Source organism: Petaurus breviceps, unplaced genomic scaffold (assembly GCF_028583685.1).
Source record: "Petaurus breviceps papuanus isolate PSGF00001 unplaced genomic scaffold, PetGlider_PUasm1.0 90897, whole genome shotgun sequence".
NCBI lineage: Eukaryota > Metazoa > Chordata > Mammalia > Diprotodontia > Petauridae > Petaurus > Petaurus breviceps.
Genome location: NW_027187374.1, coordinates 14,616,403 through 14,636,144, shown reverse-complemented (window position 1 = coordinate 14,636,144; position 19,742 = coordinate 14,616,403). Strand labels below are relative to the sequence as shown.

The 19,742-nt window shown below is 33.9% G+C and overlaps 1 protein-coding gene across 3 annotated transcripts in view; it reads right to left on the bottom strand.

The window, feature by feature from the left end:
- Positions 1-19,742, bottom strand: part of LTN1 (listerin E3 ubiquitin protein ligase 1) — an 89,282-nt gene that overhangs the window by 49,039 nt on the left and 20,501 nt on the right. For all 3 annotated transcript variants that reach the window (XM_069075063.1, XM_069075064.1, XM_069075065.1), the window contains exons 5-16: positions 18,934-18,986; positions 14,687-14,867; positions 13,816-13,989; positions 13,107-13,297; positions 10,813-10,960; positions 9,363-10,184; positions 8,411-8,452; positions 5,789-5,972; positions 4,172-4,411; positions 2,266-2,419; positions 1,463-1,610; positions 978-1,164 (exon numbers count right to left, since the gene is read on the bottom strand). In XM_069075063.1, coding sequence (XP_068931164.1) covers positions 978-1,164; positions 1,463-1,610; positions 2,266-2,419; positions 4,172-4,411; positions 5,789-5,972; positions 8,411-8,452; positions 9,363-10,184; positions 10,813-10,960; positions 13,107-13,297; positions 13,816-13,989; positions 14,687-14,867; positions 18,934-18,986 — 2,524 coding nt within the window. The remainder of the gene's footprint in view (positions 1-977; positions 1,165-1,462; positions 1,611-2,265; positions 2,420-4,171; positions 4,412-5,788; positions 5,973-8,410; positions 8,453-9,362; positions 10,185-10,812; positions 10,961-13,106; positions 13,298-13,815; positions 13,990-14,686; positions 14,868-18,933; positions 18,987-19,742) is intronic.

Here is a 19,742-nt window from a genome sequence, read left to right as displayed (position 1 = left end):
AAACTTATAAGGAAGCAAAGATTGACAGCTCTCAACACAATGCCTATAATTTATATAGGCTTTCTTGAAATGGAAATTTATTGCTATATATTTTGAATCCTCTCTCACGTTCTGTTGTGCATATGACAATGTTTTTCTTTTCTTATTTTGTAAAATTTTATTAGTATTTAAGTTTCTTTCTTTTTTCTTATTTTGTAATTAAGATAAATTTTTTTTTTAAATAAACTGATATGGGGCGGTCAGGTAGCACAGTGAGTAAGAGAACCAGCTCCAGTGTCAGGATGACCTGGAGATCGAATCCCGGGCTCAGACACTTAGCACCCACCCAGAAACACCTGGCCGTGTAACCTTGAGCAAGTTACCTAAGCCCAATTGCTTAGGGGCGGCCAGGTGGCTCAGCGAGTAAGAGCACTGGCTCCAGTGTTGGGATGACCTGGAGATCGAATCCCGGGCTCAGACACTCAGCACCACACCCAGAAATAACTGGCTGTGTAACCTTGAACAAGTTACTTAACCCTGATTGCTTATTTAAAAAAATAAATAAATAAATAAACTGATATCCCTATGAAAATGTTGGCAGCATTAAAAAAAAAAGTATAGAATTCTTAACTAAACACTGCAATTTTCTCATGTATCATCTGCTATAGTGTATCATGGAACTCAAGAATTTAATTCAATTAAACATTTATTATGATGAGAACCCTTTTGGTAACTAATTACATAACTAATTCTTCCTTGGATGAGAACAAGAAAGACCTACTTCATGCTTTACTGCTTATAATATTCTAATAAAATGTCACTATTTTACCATTTGATTTCTAGTTTGATTTAATATTTATCATTTATGTCTTTCAACTTCCCTCATCGCTAAAACAATTTTACATTCAAAGAACTAAAACTGTAGTGTTTACTATCCCTTTTCACACATTTTATGTATGCCAGGGTGTCCTTTATTTTCATTACAAAGCAATACTTACTTATTTTTTCAGTTTTATTATCTTCAAGAATTATTTCCTCTTTCAGAGTCAACAAGACTATTTTGCTTAATAATGCTGTGGTACACAAATGACTTGGAAGCTTCACTGTATTATGTTCTTTGGAATCTGTTTTGGACTGTTCATAGTTCAAACTCAATCTTCCTTCCAAAAGAGGTTTATGTAACCACTACAAATTAAAAAAAAAAGTGAGAGATACAAAGAAGTTCTCCTGGTATACCTTATACATGTAATGTTAAGATCCAAATTAAAAAAAATATGAAAAGGGGATAGGCAGAGCAATAATAAAATTCTAAAATTATAACAAAGGTGTACATTAAGAGTCAAAGAGTAAGTAGAAAGTTTTACCACTCTCATCAGATTATATGGCAAGCAAAAGATGCTAGCTTCAATGAAATCCAAATAATCATTAAAAAAGAGTTCTTAAGAAGACAAAGCTTAAAGGAGTTTTTCAGTCTGTAACATACCTGTGTAGAAAGAGAATTCCTCATATTTTCCCATTCACTATCACTTGGCATTATATTTTCAACATAAAGTCTCAGAAGGAAATGTGAATTATAAGCTTCTAAAAGATTATTTAGTAAGTCATCAACAGTGAACATCATAACTTGAAGGCTAAAAACAAAAAATATATTGTAGTTAGACTGTTACTTTCATTTAAGGACATTTGTATAAGATATTTTTATTGAAGTAGAAAGATAAACTGAGAAGTAAATGATTTTCCCACATCATACAAACTCATAAATGAGAAATATTTGTCCTTTTAATCTTAAATCTCATGCTTCATTCACTCCTCTTGAAACAGTTCCATGTTTCTAAGAATTTCATCCTGACAATGAAAATGCAGAAGAAAATATCACCTCACTTTCCCATTCTTGGAGTTTAGGATTATTCTGTGGCTGACCTCTAGAGTAGATCTGATCCCAGTTTGTTTCTAGTTACACCTGTTTCCTGAAAAACCTCCATTTCAGAGATACTGGGACGAGAATACCAAAGGGTGCTTCCAACAATAGCAGACTTCTTCTAAGCCTTCCCTAAACTAGAGATGCATTTATGACATTTGCAAAGATAAATTCTTTCCAATGTCCAATTATCCTTAAAGGGACAGCATGGTAACATTTAATACTCGTTAGCAAGAAATCATCATTGAAAAAACTTAAAATAACTCTGTACTAATATACAAGCATGAACACAAACAAGGCTTGCAAAGGATGTTTTGCAAAGGATTACAAAGAAAAAAATACTAAGTTATAGAGTATAGAGAACTTACCTTTTGACATCCAAGGATGTAGACTGAATTTGGTTCTTGAGCCAAAGAGCAGATGAATGCAGGAAGGTACTGTGCATATTTGCATTTTCAAACTGAAGAACCAGTGAATGTAAGCCACATAACCAAGTATGCTTCAGTTTACAGACAATGGAGTCTAAAATCAAACAGTTAATATGTAATCTAACACAAAATATCCAAATACTTAACTCATCTGAATTTGGCTGTAGTTTACAATAGGTTTCAGTTTTTTAAAGCATCATTTAAATGGAAAATGGAAAATAAACATTCAACTACCAAGCAAATCATTTCTGAATCACAAGACTAAACAAGTAAGCACATAACAAATACAAACTGATGTGATTTCATACAAGTCTTTGTATTGTTAAAAATTTTTGCCTAACTTTCCCATCCATTAATAGGCCCATGTGACCTTCTTGAGTCACATGGAAGCGTGAGTCACAGGAGTCTGTGGTGGGAGGAGCTTGCCAAACCAGTGGTATAGGAAGGGTGAAGCAGAGCCGAGAGGAAGTTGGTCAGAGCAGTTAGAGCTGAGGGAGAGAGGGGAAGCAGGCAGCAAGCTATGAGTGTTTGTGGGAAGGACCTAGGAGGGGGAAGGTTTGGGGATGGTGGTGCCCCCTGCATTGCTATCGTGTAAAGATTTCTTTGTTGCTATGATGGATTTGGCTTTCTGGTATTGGGATTAGGCTTTCTAGTACTTGAATAAATGTTTTGGTTCTGTCTTCCATGTGGAGGGTCTGTCATGTTTTGTGATTCAGAATTACGCCAACATATTCATAGCCACCATAGGGACTGTGAATATAATGCTGGCACTACAGTCTTTGATTTTGAAGATTGGAAAAATACTATCATCATTTCCAGAGAGGGTAATAATTAAGTCTTTTTAAAAAGTCTATATTTCTTTTCCTTTCATACATGAGAATATACTATAGCAATGGTATCAAACTCAGATCAAAAAAGATCCCTGAGGGCAGCATTCTGACATAGAAAACCACAAATTTATTTTGTTAAACATTTCCCAATTACACTTTAATGCGGTTCATGTACTACAGAGCTTGCAAGTAGCAAGTCTGACATCTCTATACTAAACCAAGGGTTGAGAAATATAGTTTTTAAAATAGACAATCTGGATATGATACCAAAGTTGATTTTATTTTATCTTTTAACTATTAGGCAAGATGAAGTGATGTGGTGCTACAAAATACATCGTGAGAACAAGGAGACCTATATTTTTTTAGTCCTGGTTTCAGCACTAATCATCTATGTGATCTTTGGGAATTACTTTATTTCTCCAGGGTTGTTTCTAGTATAAAAAGGGGGAAGGAAAGAAGAAAGGGTACATGACAAGATGATCTCTAAGCCCCTTCTAAGTCTAATATTCTATAATTCTCAAAATGGTACATGTCACATACCAACCTATAACTTAGAATGGTTACAAATATTTTAAATACCAACAACAGGAATGCCATTTTCTGGGATACTTTAGGGATAAAGTCATGGGGATAGAATATTTGGTATCTCAAAATCCTTTTCTATTCTGACATTTATTATCAAATAATCAATCAACATTAAGTACCTATGTGCAAGAAACTATATTAAATGCTAGGTATAAAAAACGTAAGTAAAATAATTTATTTCTCAAGGAATCTATGTTCATTCTCATGGGAGAACAATCAGAATGACTATTTAAGATGTTTTATCTCTAGAAACCCTTAAGTCTCATGTCTAAAACAGAACATGGTTGGCATTTATAACCCTCTAAAACAATGTTTTAATTTCCACATTAAAATAATGAGAGCATGTGCAAATGTATTTTCTAGTAACCAAAGCTGAGTTTCCCAAGAACAGAGTTAAAAAAATAACTATTCAGAAGTATGCATATTGCTACCTGATAAATGTGTAAAATCCTGGTTCTGAGCACACAACTGAAAGATAGTTAATAACAACTCTTCAGATGATGGCATTAAACAACATTCTTTCCTAGAGATGAAAAAGTTAGAGGCCACATCACAGATGAAAGATACTGGTGACTCAGTATTTCCAACTTCTGAAACGTGCTTTGCTTTGGATAGAGCTGCATTAAGTTTACTGATAATTCTTTCAATATAAACTTCTCCAATCAAGTAATCTGTTGAAAAAAATTTTAAAAATATATTACAAATATTATCACTGAATTTTCAAGTGCCTCTATTATATATTTTTATTATTGGTAATTCTTTTGAATAATTCTCCAAATATATAGGTAGCATGGTATGGCATGGCATTAGAAACAGACAAAGAGCTGGTCTTTGGAGTTGGGAAGAGTGAAATATTTAAAGTCATGCCTCTGACACCAGCTATGTAATCATGAGCAAGTCAATTAACCCATCAATGGCCCAGCAAGTCTTTAAGACCATAAATTATAGATATATTGCCAGTCTTCAATAATGGAAAGAGATTCTACTCTAAATTAATGAAATTAAAGAGCTAGACCAAAAAGAAAACATGGACATAAATACACACATACAAACACACACACACACACACACACACACACAGAAAACTCAAGGTGACTATTCAATCTACGCTTTCAAACTTAGCTCAAAAGCACATACTAAAAATGCTGATGTTCTATAAGAAAAGCATACTAGTTTAACAAAACCCAAGTTAAAAAAATTAAATTTTTTCCAAGTAATATTGAAAGGATTAAGAGAGCACTAAAGATGCCTGAAACAGATCCTGCAAATTAAATCTTTTTACATATAGATAATAAAAGTCTTATGGCTTCTCTAGGCCAACAACCAACAAGCTAACTGAACCTAGATTACTGCCTTGTCATGGTCAAGTTGCTTGCACAGCACAATGAAACTATGAGCTATCCCACGCAGGGCTACCCAAGACAGAAAGATCATAGTAGTGATTTCTGACAAAAAGTGATCCACTGGAGAAGGAAATGGCAAATCACTCCAGTATCTTTACCAAGAAAACCTCACAGACATTACTAAAATGATAAAAGAGATGACATCAGAAAATGATCCCCTCAGGTCAGAAGGTATCCAATACTCTACTGGGGAAGAATGGAGGACAATTACAAGTAGCTGTGAGAATTAAGACTATAAGGATAGCTGAACATCACAGAATTTATGCTTTGAGTTGTACTGGAGAAGACTTTTGACTTTTGAGAGTCAGCAAGGAGATCAAAGAAGTCAATTCTTACAGAAATTATTTCAGGTCATTCACTAGAAGGTCAAATACTGAAGCTGAAGCTTAAATACTTTGGTCACACAATGGGACTCTGGAAAAAACCCTGATGTTGGTAAAGACAAAAAGAAAAGGGGACAGCAGAGAATGAGATGGATGCATAGTGTTAATGGAAACAACAAACATGAACTTAGAAAAAACTTTAAAAGATAGTCAAAGATAGAAGGGTCTGGTATGCTATGGTCCATGGGGTCTGAATCTGGGCAACTCTAGAATCTCCAAAAACTGATCCCCAATTGGCAGAATAGACCCACACTGAACATACCATTTTCAACATGCTGAGACAATACCAAACTTAAGAGGGTCCATCTTTCTGAGGATTCTGAAGGTACTCCAACTTCCAAGTCCTTATTACACAAATGATCAGCCAAAGTTACCAATTTCTCTCCTAGGACATCTCCCTTTAGCCAAGTAGATACTAACAAGTGTTTATAGGAACTTGAACATGCCTGAAAACATGAAAGTAAAGGCAAGCATTAGCAAGATTTTGGCCAAAGATATGCAAGTTTACTTAATTCATTAGTTTTCTTAAAATGACATTTAAATATCAGTCCCTTGCCTAGAAACCTTCAATTATTCACCATTATCTGAAGAAAAATAGTAAGTATCATCTATGGCACTTTAAAGTTCGTAAAGAGCTGTCTTCACAGCAACCTTGTGAGGTAAGTAGTATACATAAGTATACTATCCCCACTCTCCTGATGATGAAACTGAAACTTTGGGAGATTAAATGACTTGCCCATGAGCATAGTGTCACTCAAGTCTTTAGACTCCAAGGTCAGTCCTCTAGCCAATATGCCACATTATCTCTCCCTAAATTCCAAACTCCTCAATTAACCCCAACCAACCTTTCAAACCTTTGTCTCCCATTATTTTTTAAACATGTAGCCTCTGTTCTATTTCGGTTTGTCTAATATCATACCCTCACCTCTGTTCATGCTATTCTCTGATATACTCCTCTATACAAAGTCTACTGATTAAACTATTCTGCAACTATTCCAGAAGCTGATGATTACACCCCTCTCTGAAAAACTCTGTCTGTACCACTCATTTGGGAATTTACTTATATAACATTCTGTACTTTCATGTTCCAAATATATGTCTTCTTCCCAAAGAGACTATGCAATTCTTCAAGATAAGGGCTATTTTATAATTCCTTTGTATTCCCCATACAGTATAGCACTGTGTTATGCCTACTTTATCCCTCATAAAAATCTTGAAGTAAGAATTTTAGATAAAAAATACCTAACAAATGTTATTTTCTGGTTCTTTAATTTTACTAAAATTTTACTAAAATACTTAATTACTAATATTACTAATAAATAGTAATTTTACCAAATTAATTAATTTTACTAAGTTACTTAATTTTACTAAAATTAAAGAGCACTTGATGTATAATAGTAGGAAGTTACTTCTGTATTAAAAATTGAAATTACACTGCCATAAAAAAAAAAAAGAAAAACTTAGGCCCAGAAGCATGTTATTGAGCCCAGATGTCTAACTGCAAATGACCGATCTTCAAGGTAAAAAAATCCATCAATCCATTCCAGAAACATGCTGATCCATGTTCCTCATGCTCCTTTTGTTTTGGGGATTGAGGAAGAAGGCAAATTGCAACTTGGTTCATTTCAAAGCCATCTGAAAAAAAAAAAAAACATCCAAAAACCAAGTGCGGATTGGGAAATGCCTTACAAATCATTCTTTGGAAATAATCTATTTTTTTAAAATGTGTTGAATAGCACAAAAGCAAGGCTTAACAAAGTTCTATTCCTGGCTTTGACACCAACGTGCTATATACCTTATCTTTTTGGTCTCTACTTCCCCATACAAAAAATAAGAGAATTCAGCTGGTTAACTTCTAATGTCCCTTTTGCCTCTAATATTCAAAGACTTTTTGTTCTAAAAATCCTTACTTTAGAATCTTCTTTAGTTTATGTTTTTTAAAAGTTTAGTTTATTCATTTTAATTTAGTTTATCCCATTTTTTTCTTTTTTATTTGAAGTTTGATGTTAAATGGATTGTTCAATACATACAAAATAACACGAAAATTAGGTTACAATAATAGTAGATTATTGCTGGCCTAAGGAGCAAATCTATTTTAAAAATTTAAGCTACTTAGAAATTTAAATCTCACACAAAACAAAAACATTAGGAAAAACGAAGAATTTAAGGAGGACAAACAACAAATTTTTTTCATCATGCTTGGGAACCATTAAGAAAGGACACAGGGGCGGCTAGGTGGCGCAGTGAATAGAGCACTGGCCCTGGAGTCAGGAGGACCTGAGTTTAAATCCAGCCTCAGACACTTAACACAAAAACTAGCCGTGTGACCTTGGGCAAGTCACTTAACCCCAATTGCCCTACCCTCCCCCCTCCAAAAAGCAAAAAAAAAAATTTATATATATATATATATAAATATAAAGAAAGGACACAAATCATTTCTCTAGTGTTTAGATACTCAATCTGTAATTTCATTGGTATAATTAACACCTGAATGAGGAAACACCCTCTACCAATGCAGGGTGGCACCTTTTTTGCAACTTGTAGTCTTTATTAAAAAGGTACCTATAGAACTGAGAAGTTAAACATCTTGCTCAGAATCACCCAGCTAGAAGTAGAACTTGAATCTAGGTCTCTCTGCCTTCAAGATTGGCTCTCTATCAACTAAGTTACATTATCACTCATAAACATTTTCTATGTTGAATGAAAATGAAGGGATTATATAGTGAATTATTATTACAGTAATTACACTGCCTTATTAAAAAATATGACAGAATTTTTATCAATGTAATGGCCAAGCACAATTCCAAAGGACTGATGAAATATACAACCTACTTCAGTACTAAAACTACAAAAAAATTAACCATAAAAAAAATGAAGAAAATACCTTTTGAATAATCCGAAGAAGAATATTCCATTTCAGATCCAACTGAATGAGGGAAAAAAAAGTTACTTACAATCCACAAATAGGGCAAAAATAATTTGTGAAATATCCAAGTCACTTATGGTCAGAAGAACCTATTCACAATCTATAGACTGAAGGCAGTAACTAAAAGAATTTATTAAATTCTCATATTAAATCACAAAAATGTGAAATTGGAAGGAACCTCATAAATCAACTAAGTTCTGCAACTTCTTTGTATTTATCTAACTTATCTGCTTTAATGTTTCCAGTAAAAGAGAACTACATACTGAAGTCATTAGCTCTATATAATTATGATGAAGCTTTTCTGAAATTTATATCTATAGTTCCTAGTTCTACCCTTCACAGCCAAGCAAAACAAATTTAATCCCTTTTACATATGAGCAAGTCCTTCAGATGTCTTAAGACAGCTATCAGGTCTAAGTCTTTTTTTAAACAGACATCCCACATTTGTATAATTTCCCCAAAATGATCAATATCATATTCTTTAATTTATAGCCTTAGCCAAAAAAAGAGTGACTATGTTCCAGTGCTTAATACAGTTCCTGGAACATAGCAAGCATTTAATAAAAGCCTTGACTTTAATAAATGACTTACCTATGTGAATATAGAGCAATCCAAAAAAACTAACTTTCTGAATTACAACTTATTTGATCTATTTTAAAGTGTTCATAGAATGACATACCAGTCTAACAGCAAAAAAGTGCAATCATAATAATAGCTGCTATTTATATTTAGCACTTCAAATTTTACAAAGTGCTAACATTATCTCATTTAATTCTTACAGGACTACCTGTGAGGTAGTACTACCCATTTTTAAAATGGGTAAAAAAACTGGGGCTCAGGAAGGTTAAGTGACTTGTGCATAGCTATACACAGCTAACTAAGTGTCAAGAAGGAGTCAACTTAGTAATACCTTTGTCAAATCATCCAGTATATTTTTTCTTTCTGTATTAGTTTCACAGCAAGAGAGGATGCTGTACAAAATATCAACCAGAAAATCAGTGTTTTGCTTCTTGTCTTCACCAAGCCAATTCATTAGTCTGTGATACATAAACTGTATTGCAGGATTTTCGCGGACAGGTCTCCCTATTTCTTGAGGTAGAGGAGTGAGGCTTTCACTGGCATTTTTTTCTCTTGCTAAGTCCAGCAGAGCTTGGAATACTTGACATGAAGAGAAAGACTTGAGAAGAGAAGATAAAAAGCCTAAGTGCTGTTCTGACCTCAATTCACCAATATGTACAATACTCTGTTCTGCAAGTTTACAAACTAAGTCATACAGAGGTCCTTTCCTTAGGTGAGATACAGGAATTGGAAGATTCTCATCCCAACAGAATTCAGATTCTTCAATATTCTCTTCTGAATATATATCTGTTTTGTTCTTTTCTTCACTGTTCTCTGTGCTACTTTCAGGTGCCTCCTCTATAAATCTGACCTTGGAAACTTTTTTTTTGCTTTGTTTCCATCTATCTTCTGCCCTCTGAAGAACTTCTAATAAGGTAGATATGCCCAATAATGATTTCCCATCAGTTTCTTGTGCATTAATTTTCTGAAGACAAATTTCTGATAGACTTGTCCAAAAAGTTTTCAGCACATTTTTCAAAGTATTAACTACTGTATCATCTCCTTGGGCTTCTGCTTTAGTTTCCCAGGAATTTAGTGTTTCTGATAACTGATCAAAGAGCTGTTCATTCTGCAGTCTTGGGTCTTTCAGTGCTGTATCAACAAAAGGGATCAACTGAAAATGAAAGGCAAAAAAAGTATAATTTTGAGGAGAAAGAATTTAATATATTCCTGACAAACTGTTGAAAAATATATTTCTCCCCAGAACTCTGAAAGTTAAGGATCTTACAGTCATAATTAGTCTGCTTGAATTACTTCTTAAACTTTTTTTTAAACCAGACCTGTGATTTTTCTTTAGTTCAGGGAGCTCCCAGTGAGGAATTTCTCTCTATGAATATGAATTGGGGGCAGTGAAAGTTTAAGTGACTTAACCAGTACCGCACACCTAACACATTTTTCTGACTCTAAGGCCAGCTCTCTATTTTTTCATTAAGTAACATGGCCTCTCTTAGCTATGAAAAAATAATGCAGGTTTCCTTCTATGTCTGTGTTTGGCATAAACACACACATAGAAAGAAACCTGCATAATATTTTTAAGGGCTGATCACTGACACAACAAATGGTTAATTCCAACTTCACCATAATTTTAGGTTTGGGCATAATGACTGTAGAATTCTAAATTTATCTAGCCAATATAATATGTTATTTAATGAATAAATGAGAAGTTAAAAATTATAAAGATCATCAATTAATATTAAAAAGCAAAACATTTTAAAAATAAATTGTTTTTATTCTATAAATACCTGATCATTGATAAGCATCTTCTGCATTTTTACTGATTCTTCTTTCACACCTAAATTTTGTTGCATTATATACCGTAAACATTCAAAAAATGCAGATATTACTGCTGAGCGTTCTGACTGGCTGGTTAGGATTCGTTCTGTTGATAATCTAAAAAATAATAAATTAAGTGACAAAAACAGTAATTTTACAATTCTGAGTATCAAACTGTCCCTCCTCCCCTTCCTCCCTTCCTTCCTTCCTTCCTGCTTTTTGGAGGGCAATTGGAGTTAAGTGACTTGCCCAAAGTCACACAGCTAGTGTGTCAAGTGTGTGAGACCAGATTTGAACTCAGGTCCGCCTGACTCCAAGGCCGGTGCTCTATTCACTGAGCCACCCAGCCACCCCACCGAACTGTCTCATTCTTATAGTTAATTAAGAATAAAAAACATTTGGGGCGGCCAAGTAGCACAGTGAGTAAGAGCACCAGCTCCAGTGTCGGGATGACCTGGGGATCGAATCCGGGCTCAGACACTTAGCACCACACCCAGAAATAACTGGCCATGTAACCTTGAGCAAGTTATTTAACCCCGATTGATTTAAAAAAAAAAAAAGAATAAAAAACATTATGGCATGAAAATAATAGGCACTATGGAAAATATTCTATCAACACCAGAATGACATTCTTAGAACTACCAAAAAATGAGAAGCACTTAGAAATCATAATGTGTTTAAAGTTTGAAGGAACTTTAGGTGAAGGGATAAAAGGGAGCTTAGAGGCCATCTAAACCAACTCCTTCACTTTGCTAAGCCTCTCTGTCCCGAAATTAACTAATTTATTCATATTCATACAGCTAGGAAGACTTATATTCAATGAGTTTAAATACTTTTTATTTATATTGCTTATAATCAATATAATTTATATTATATTCATATTATCTAAAAAGGGAGTAATGACAAGTTAAAACCACAGGAAGAAATCTGGGAGAACATTTTTTTGAAAAGACATTAATTTTCTACTAATATTAATATTTAGGTAGCACTTTAGATTTCCAAAGTGTTTTCGCATTTTATACTCACACCCCTGAATGGGTAGATAGTTCAAGTATTATTCCCATCTTAAAGAGAAAAAAACTAAGGCTTAAATTATTTACCTGACATCACTTGCAAAACTATAAAGGGATAAAGTTAGAACTTTTTCCTTCTTACTTCAAATTATTGAGTGTATTTTCCCAAAATAACATTGCCTCAAAAACTGATATACAAATTAGCAGGTGACTCCAGCACAAATTTAAAAGAAAAAAACAATTTTTAAGAAAATGGAATATAGACATTTTTACTACCACTACAATGAAGTGAGTTTTCATTATTTGTTGAACTTAAATCATCACTTTAAAAACTAGTTATGCTGATGAAACCCTTAGTTAAGATCTTGTCTATGCTGGGACCTATTATGAGAATTCCAAATTAAAGAATTATTACACATTAAAACACATTTAAGTAGGTAATATTTAAGATCAGAGATACTGAGTTGGAAGGGATCTCAGAAAACCATCTAGCTCAAACTCCTCATTTTACAGATAAGAACAATAAGGTCCAGAAAAGTAAAGTGATGCCCAAAATCACAGACAGAGTAAATGAAAGATCTGGGATTCCTAGCCGGGTAACACTGACTTCAAATTCAACAGGCCCTGTATACTGACTAGATTATATAAATACTTGAAAAAGCTTATTCATACAAACACAGATTTAGAGCTGTTAGAGACCTCAAAAGACACTGAGGCTAAACTACCTCACCTGATAAATGAGGAAACTGAAGAGGTTTAGTGATTTGTCCACAGTCACATGAGTAAATGTTCAATGCAGGATTTGAACTTTGAGTCTTACTGACTACAGACCTATCATTCTATTCACTATCTCTCCAAAGCTATAAATATAGAAGATTATAGACTATTAAAGATTATCCAGTTTGACCTTCTCATTCTAGAGAAGAGGAAATGAAAATGACTTGCCTAAGTTACCACAGTGACAGAACTAGGATTTGAATCCTTCTAACTCTTGGTTCAACAATGATCAGTAAGTCATCCTACTCTCTCGTTAGGCTCCCACACTGTCCCATTGAATACTTACCAACAATAAAGTAAGATGCTCCCTTATTTAGCCAAAAGAACACCTATAAATTCACACATCTAGTCCAAGACACAAAAATTATTACTATCTATGGCATTATTTACATGGAGACACATTATTTTTTCTACTTTTCTACTCCCAAAGAAAATTATTTGTACTTTAACTTTCAAAATTTAGGATAGCTTACCCTTTAGTTATATAACTGAAAAAATTTCTGAAGAATTCCAAGTTCAAGTCTATAGTAGCACTAGGGATCTTGCTAATAAAAGGCAAGAGATAAGGATATATAACCGTAGCTAGGCCTCCTCCTCCTTCACTAAGAATAGTTGATAGTTTGGGAAACACATTTTTTTTTGGATTTACATGACTCCAACAGTCCTACCAAATAAAAACAAACAAAAAATAGAAATAGAATTAATCATTCAATTTATCCTTTCCTATAATGTTCTTCCCTTCTAAAAAAGTGAATTTTAGAAAAAGACACACAGATTGAGTCATACTATAAGCATTAGTCATAGTCACAATATAGTCAAAATCATAACATAAATCTGTGTTGATCAAAATTCACATGGACAGGCATTTGGTATAAAATAATTCTATTAGGGCTACTTTCCAAAAATGACAACTCAATTCCATCTACCTTTGAAGACTCATACATGCTGCTCTTGTTTGTCTATAAGTTATTAGGTATTAATGGTTGCTACTTAAAGTAATAAACTAAATACAAATTTTGTAAATTTCATTTCTATATTCAGTTAAAATTTGTACCAAGATCTAGATAAAGTTTCTTCTCCCATCTTTAGTTTTCATAATGGACATAAATATTATGTTTAAAGTTAGATATTGATCTATTAACAAACATGGGAACAAAATAATTTTGAAGTTCTCTTACATACCTCAATAGTAGTAAGGATATAAAGCACAGCTTCCCAAAGAGGAGGACAAACCACTGGATCACTTTCATCAATGTTAACAAGAACTGCAGGAGATACTTTGGATGATTCAGCTTTCACAGACTGAGGAACATACTGACATAAGGCAGAAATTAACTCAAAAAAAGCTGAACGAACCTAAAAGAAACAACAAAGAGAAATAATGTAAAAATTATGAACACTTAAAGAACTGTGTTAAAACTAAGGCCTAGTTTTTTCATTTCTGTTACACACATATAAATATCCAAATAAAATACTGGGATATGTATGTTGTTTATGGTTTAAAAAAATAAAGAGTAGTTAATGTATACATTAAAGAACAACAATTTTTAAATCTATTAATGAGAATTTAAATTAATTCTCATTCCCCATAACAATACAAGAAAATATGAATGGCTCTGGGTTCTTGTGAATAGACATGTGGATACCTATGAAAATTAGGTATGTAAAATATATTTACCATCAAAAGCATTAATGACTAAAAAAGTGACAGAGTATAATAGTTCAAATAAAAATCAAAAAAAAAATTCAAAAAAACAATCAGAATCGATCAGAAAAATGTAAATAGGTATTTATCAAAAAGGTATAATCTAAAAAGTAGAGAGAGGGGTGGCTAGGTGGCACAGTGAATAGAGCACCGGCCCTGGAGTCAGGAGGAGCTGAGTTCAAACCCGGTTTCATATACTTAACACAAAACTAGCTGTGTGGGCTAGTCACTTACTCCCAATGGCCCTACCTTCCTCCCTCCAAAAAAGCAAAAAGAAAAATCTTAAAAAATAAAAATAAAAAGTAGAGAGATAAGATAGGCATTAAAATGTAAAAAGGACAAAAATACCTGGGGTGAACTATGTTTTCCATACTTCCAAAATTTGTTCTGTGATAGAAGAGGTCTGAGTTTCTCCTCTAGAGAGGTAAGCTCAACAGACGGCAACATGCAAAGCAGTTTCTTTAAAGCCAACATGGAAGAAGTTACAATTCGAAAATATTTGGCTTCTCTTTCTTCTTCCGGAACAGTTCTTAATTTGAAAGGGATAAGGGGTGGGGATAATGGAATATGTATTAAATATGCACAAAGCAAATAATAAAAGTTAGAATTATTTGTATCATTAAGACATAAATGCTCATTATAAAATCATTATAGCAACTATCAAATTAATCAACAAGCTATTATATAAAGTATCTATTTATAACATGTCAGGCATTGTGCTAAGGGTAATACTAAGACAAAAGTGAGATAATTCTTGCCTTCAAGGACCTTATACTCTAGGACAGAAAGAATGTACATATAAGCATATAAATGATACAAATAATTTTTACCATAGTGCCTTACATAATGTAGGTGTTAATAAATACTCAATGCTGAATAAATGAAAACTTACAATCAGAGGTCTTAGCCTGGAGGATTCAAACCATTAGTGCTAGGCTTGCCAACATGGTGGATCATCCATGTCTTACCCTCTAACTATGATTAATCTCCAAGGCTTTCTCTTCGTTTCTCTCTTACTGAGAATAATCAACCAATCAATAAACCATTTATTAAGTTCCTACTGTGGTGGGTGAAAAATGAAATGAATCAATGCATGCCAAATGCCAAACAAATCGAGACTAGTAGCCTTCCTCAGCTTTGGCAATGGACCCCAAATACAGAGGGAGACAGACTTGTATGCATTAAAAACAATTAATCATATAATACCAATTAAAAGAAAACAATTAACCAGGATACAAAATTAGGTGATTTGATTTCTAAATGGAAGAAACATTAGGGACTTTCTAAGCTGAGACAGGAGAATGAACAGGTACAATTCCCTGAAATCAGAAAAAAGAGATGTATATCCGCTGCCACCTCCCTCCCTTGCCAAGTGGCTGTGTACAATTAAAGGTAAATGGAAACTGACCATTGCAAGAGCCAGGTGAGAAATTTGGGTTACTTGGTATGTGTAACTGTGAGAAAACACCTTGCATTAATCTTTGGATCTGACTGCACTTCTGATCAGCATAACTCTAAGCAGTAGGTAGAGGTGGTCCAACTTCCTAGCCACACATACCTAGGTTCAAATGCAATAAAGTAATAAAATTTTCTTATATAACAGAAATTGGACTAGACCTATAACTGAATAGAAAGGGAACTGAGTTAACTACAAAATTAAGTTACAAGATGCAATCAGTGTGGTTCACTCATATCCACTACTACTTTCTGTTCTAATATCCTCAGTTCCCTCACTATGAAGTGTCAGGCACTGTGCTAAACTGGGGATACAAAAAGAAACAGAAAGTCCTTGCCCTCAAGGGGCTTACAATCTAATGGGGAAACACACATATACAAAGAATATAGAGGATAAATAGGAAATAAGGAAGTTAGAATGAAAAGGGATTGAGAAAAGCTTCTTATAGAAGATGGGATTTTAGCTGTGACTTAAAGGAAGTCAATATGCAGAGACAAGGAGGGAGAGCATTCCAAGTATAGGGAATAGCCACAGAAAGTGTCCAGAACGAAGAGATGAATGTCTTGTTCATGGAACAGCAAAAAAATCAGTGTCACTGAATCAAAGAGTATGCTGGTAGGAGTATATCTAGGTAGGCTAGAAAGGTAGGAAGAGACTAACTTATGAAGGGCTGTGAATGCCAAGTACAAGAATCAATATTTGATCCAGAAGGCTATAGGGAGATTCTGGAGTTTACATGGTAGGGGAGAAACACCATCAGACAAAAAATTTAGGGAAATCACTTTGTTATTTGTCCTTTGTTGTCAAAGAAGACCAATGACATGAAGGTGATGTCGTGACTTGTAAGTAAATTGGAATTAAGGAAGCAGGGCTGGGCAAAGTCACCAGCCTCACTCTCTCCTCCGCAGTCATCTGGGTCCAGCCTTGGCATAAACCTTTGCTCTTCCCAGTCCCTTTCCCAATTCCCCTTAATATTCCTGCATTAAAAAATTATCCTGTACATATCTTGTTGGTACATAGGTGTTTACTAGTTGTCTCTCCTATCAGACTGTGAACTCCTGAGGAACTGTTTCTTTTGGTTTTTGTTTATATTGTGTTTCTATCTCTCCCTGCCACCCATTTAGCACATTGCATGGAACATAACAGGCACTTCCTAAAGGCTTGTTAAATGATTGGCTCTTATAACTCCCATATCCAAACTGTTACCAAGTCTCATTGATTCTGTCTCAACAAGATATTGCATATTTATTCCCTTCTCTCTACTCATTACCCCTTATCTTGACTATTTCAAAAGCCTAAATTTCCATAGCTTTAAGATTCTTTTATCAAAATAAATCTTTCTAAAGCACAGGTTTAATCACATCATTCCCCTGCTTAACTTTCTTCAATAGCTTCCTATTGCCTCCAAAATAAAATTTTAAAAATCTTCAACTTACCATTTAAACCATTTTGCACTCTGGCTTTGACCTATCTTTCTATGCTTATTCTATGTTATCATACTTTCATGCATTCTCTGTTCCAGCTTACTTGCTGAACAGCAATTTATCTCCCTCTTCCAAGTAACAGCACATGTTAACAACATGCTAGACATGCATTCCCTCTTCAGGCCCACCTCTCATAATCCCTAGCTTACTTCAAGGCTAAACTCATGTTCTACCTCCTAATGGAAACCTTTCCAGATCTGCCCTTTTCCTCAAATTCTCATGTAGATATTTATCCATTTAAACATTACATTCCCCCAGTAGAAGATAAATGTCTTGAGGGCAGAGTCTATTTATCATTTTGTCTTTGCATGCCCTGTGTCTAGCACAATGTCTTACACACAAGAACACTTAACTGGATAGAATTTAAGTTTCTACTGTACATTATATATACAACATATATTATACATACACATATCATAGATATTATTATGGCTATAAAATTATAATATACACCCTTTCTACTTATAGTAATATGCTACATTTATTTCCACTGTCCATCTTTTATTAACACTTTGTGGATAATGTATTACAATATAAGGGATTCTAGAAGTTAGAAAACTATGAAAACTGATGATGACAGGATGAGTGACAAAATCACTGCAAATCCAGGGATGAAATGTCTCTTTGATGATGACTCTAAAAGCTTGATCTAACTGGTACCACTTTAAATAACTTCCTGTTATGTTCACAGGGTTATTTATGATTCTTTAATTATTCTCTAGAAGCGCGGATAGGTGGGAGAAAGGGTACTGCTACATTTGGCAAGAGAAGAAGAAAGATGGAACAAATTCAAATATGTTATTTTCAAAATCAAAACATAGGGGAAAATATTTTGTAATGAAAATGTGATTTTGCAGGGCAGCTAGGTGGCTCAGTGAATAGAGCACTGGCCCTGGAGTCAGGAGGACCTGAGTTCAAATCCAGCCTCAGACACTTAACACTTACTAGCCGTGGGACCTTGGGCAAGTCCCTTAACCCCAACTGCCCTGCCCTCCCCCACCAATATTTTAAAATTTTAAATAATTAACCTTTCAATTTTTAAAAAATAAATTTGAGGCACTTATAGAGTTATTAAAGCTTAAAACTGAACTAAGATTTTTGGGATATACTGTACTTCTTAGACATACATGGTAGCTTTATAAAAAACTGACCACGTATTAAGACATAAACTAGAAAACACAATGTGATTTTGCACATCGCAAGAAGACAAATAGGTCTGTGATGCACTAGAAGTTCTTTCTAAAATAAGGTAAAATAAGGTTCAAAGACTATAGTTTTTGAAATTAGGTCTTCTATTCTCTAGAGTTTCTAAATTTTAAGGGTCAGAAATGATAAATTACTTAAGTCATATAATAGAAAAACAAGAAAAATATTAACAAAACATTAAAAAAGCAAAATGAAAAAACAAGGAAAGACTATTAGCTTTTTTTTCCCATATGTGGTCAATGTAATAGAGAAAATATACTTAGATGAAAACAATTTTAGTTCTTGTAAACTTCAGTATGGCAACTCTAATAAACCCTAATAAAATCTACATTTAAAAGCCATCTTTAACTTGTCACCTAATGAATAACTAATGAATAACATCTAGGTGGGCTTATAATAATAAAAATATACCTTTAGTGTGAGATAAATAGAAATATAGCATAACTTACTGTGGGTCACTAAGTGTATCTGGCGTTTCTTTTAAAAGATGATCCTGTAGTACCTACACAAGGTTTAAAAAAAACATACCTTAATCACTTAATAAGAGATTTCACTGCACAGTCAATGACAGGCAGAAAGAGCATGGATATGTGGCAATTACAGATAATTCTGTAACACTCATTTTTAGTAAGATTTTCAACCTCTTCCTTAACAAAATTATTTCCAGAGTTGCTACAAAGTAGCAAAAACTTTCTCCTCTTTCTTCTGGGGTTTTATACAGCACAGAATACACATTTACACAGGTACCACTTAGTCAATCATCTCATTTGTAATATAACTAAAAACCCAAAAAGAAGCAAAAAAAAATGTCTATGATAAGGCAAAATACATCAACCTGGCCATAAACAAAAGATCGTATATTTTACCCACAAAACGTTATCTCAGGCCCTTAGCTCAATTCTAACAAGTTTCATTGTGTTCCCAGTTGACAGGAGCCCAAAGCTTCAAATCAGAAGTTATAAGACAGCTGACAAAGCCATACTGATACAGCAGCAGAAAGTGACAGTGCAAAAGTGAGAGAAGAAACTAAACCAAGCAGACTTAAATTCATTATCAACACATGATTACTAAGAACCTACTTTATACAGAGCACTATGACAGCCAACAGGAGAGATACAAAGATTAAAATAAGACACAAACCCTATATATTATTCAAAGACCTCTTAACCTAGCCGAAAGTGAGGGAAACAGAAAAGTATGTCAAGCTGAATAAAAGTCAATACCAACTGATGTGTATTAAGCACTTGATGAATTTCAT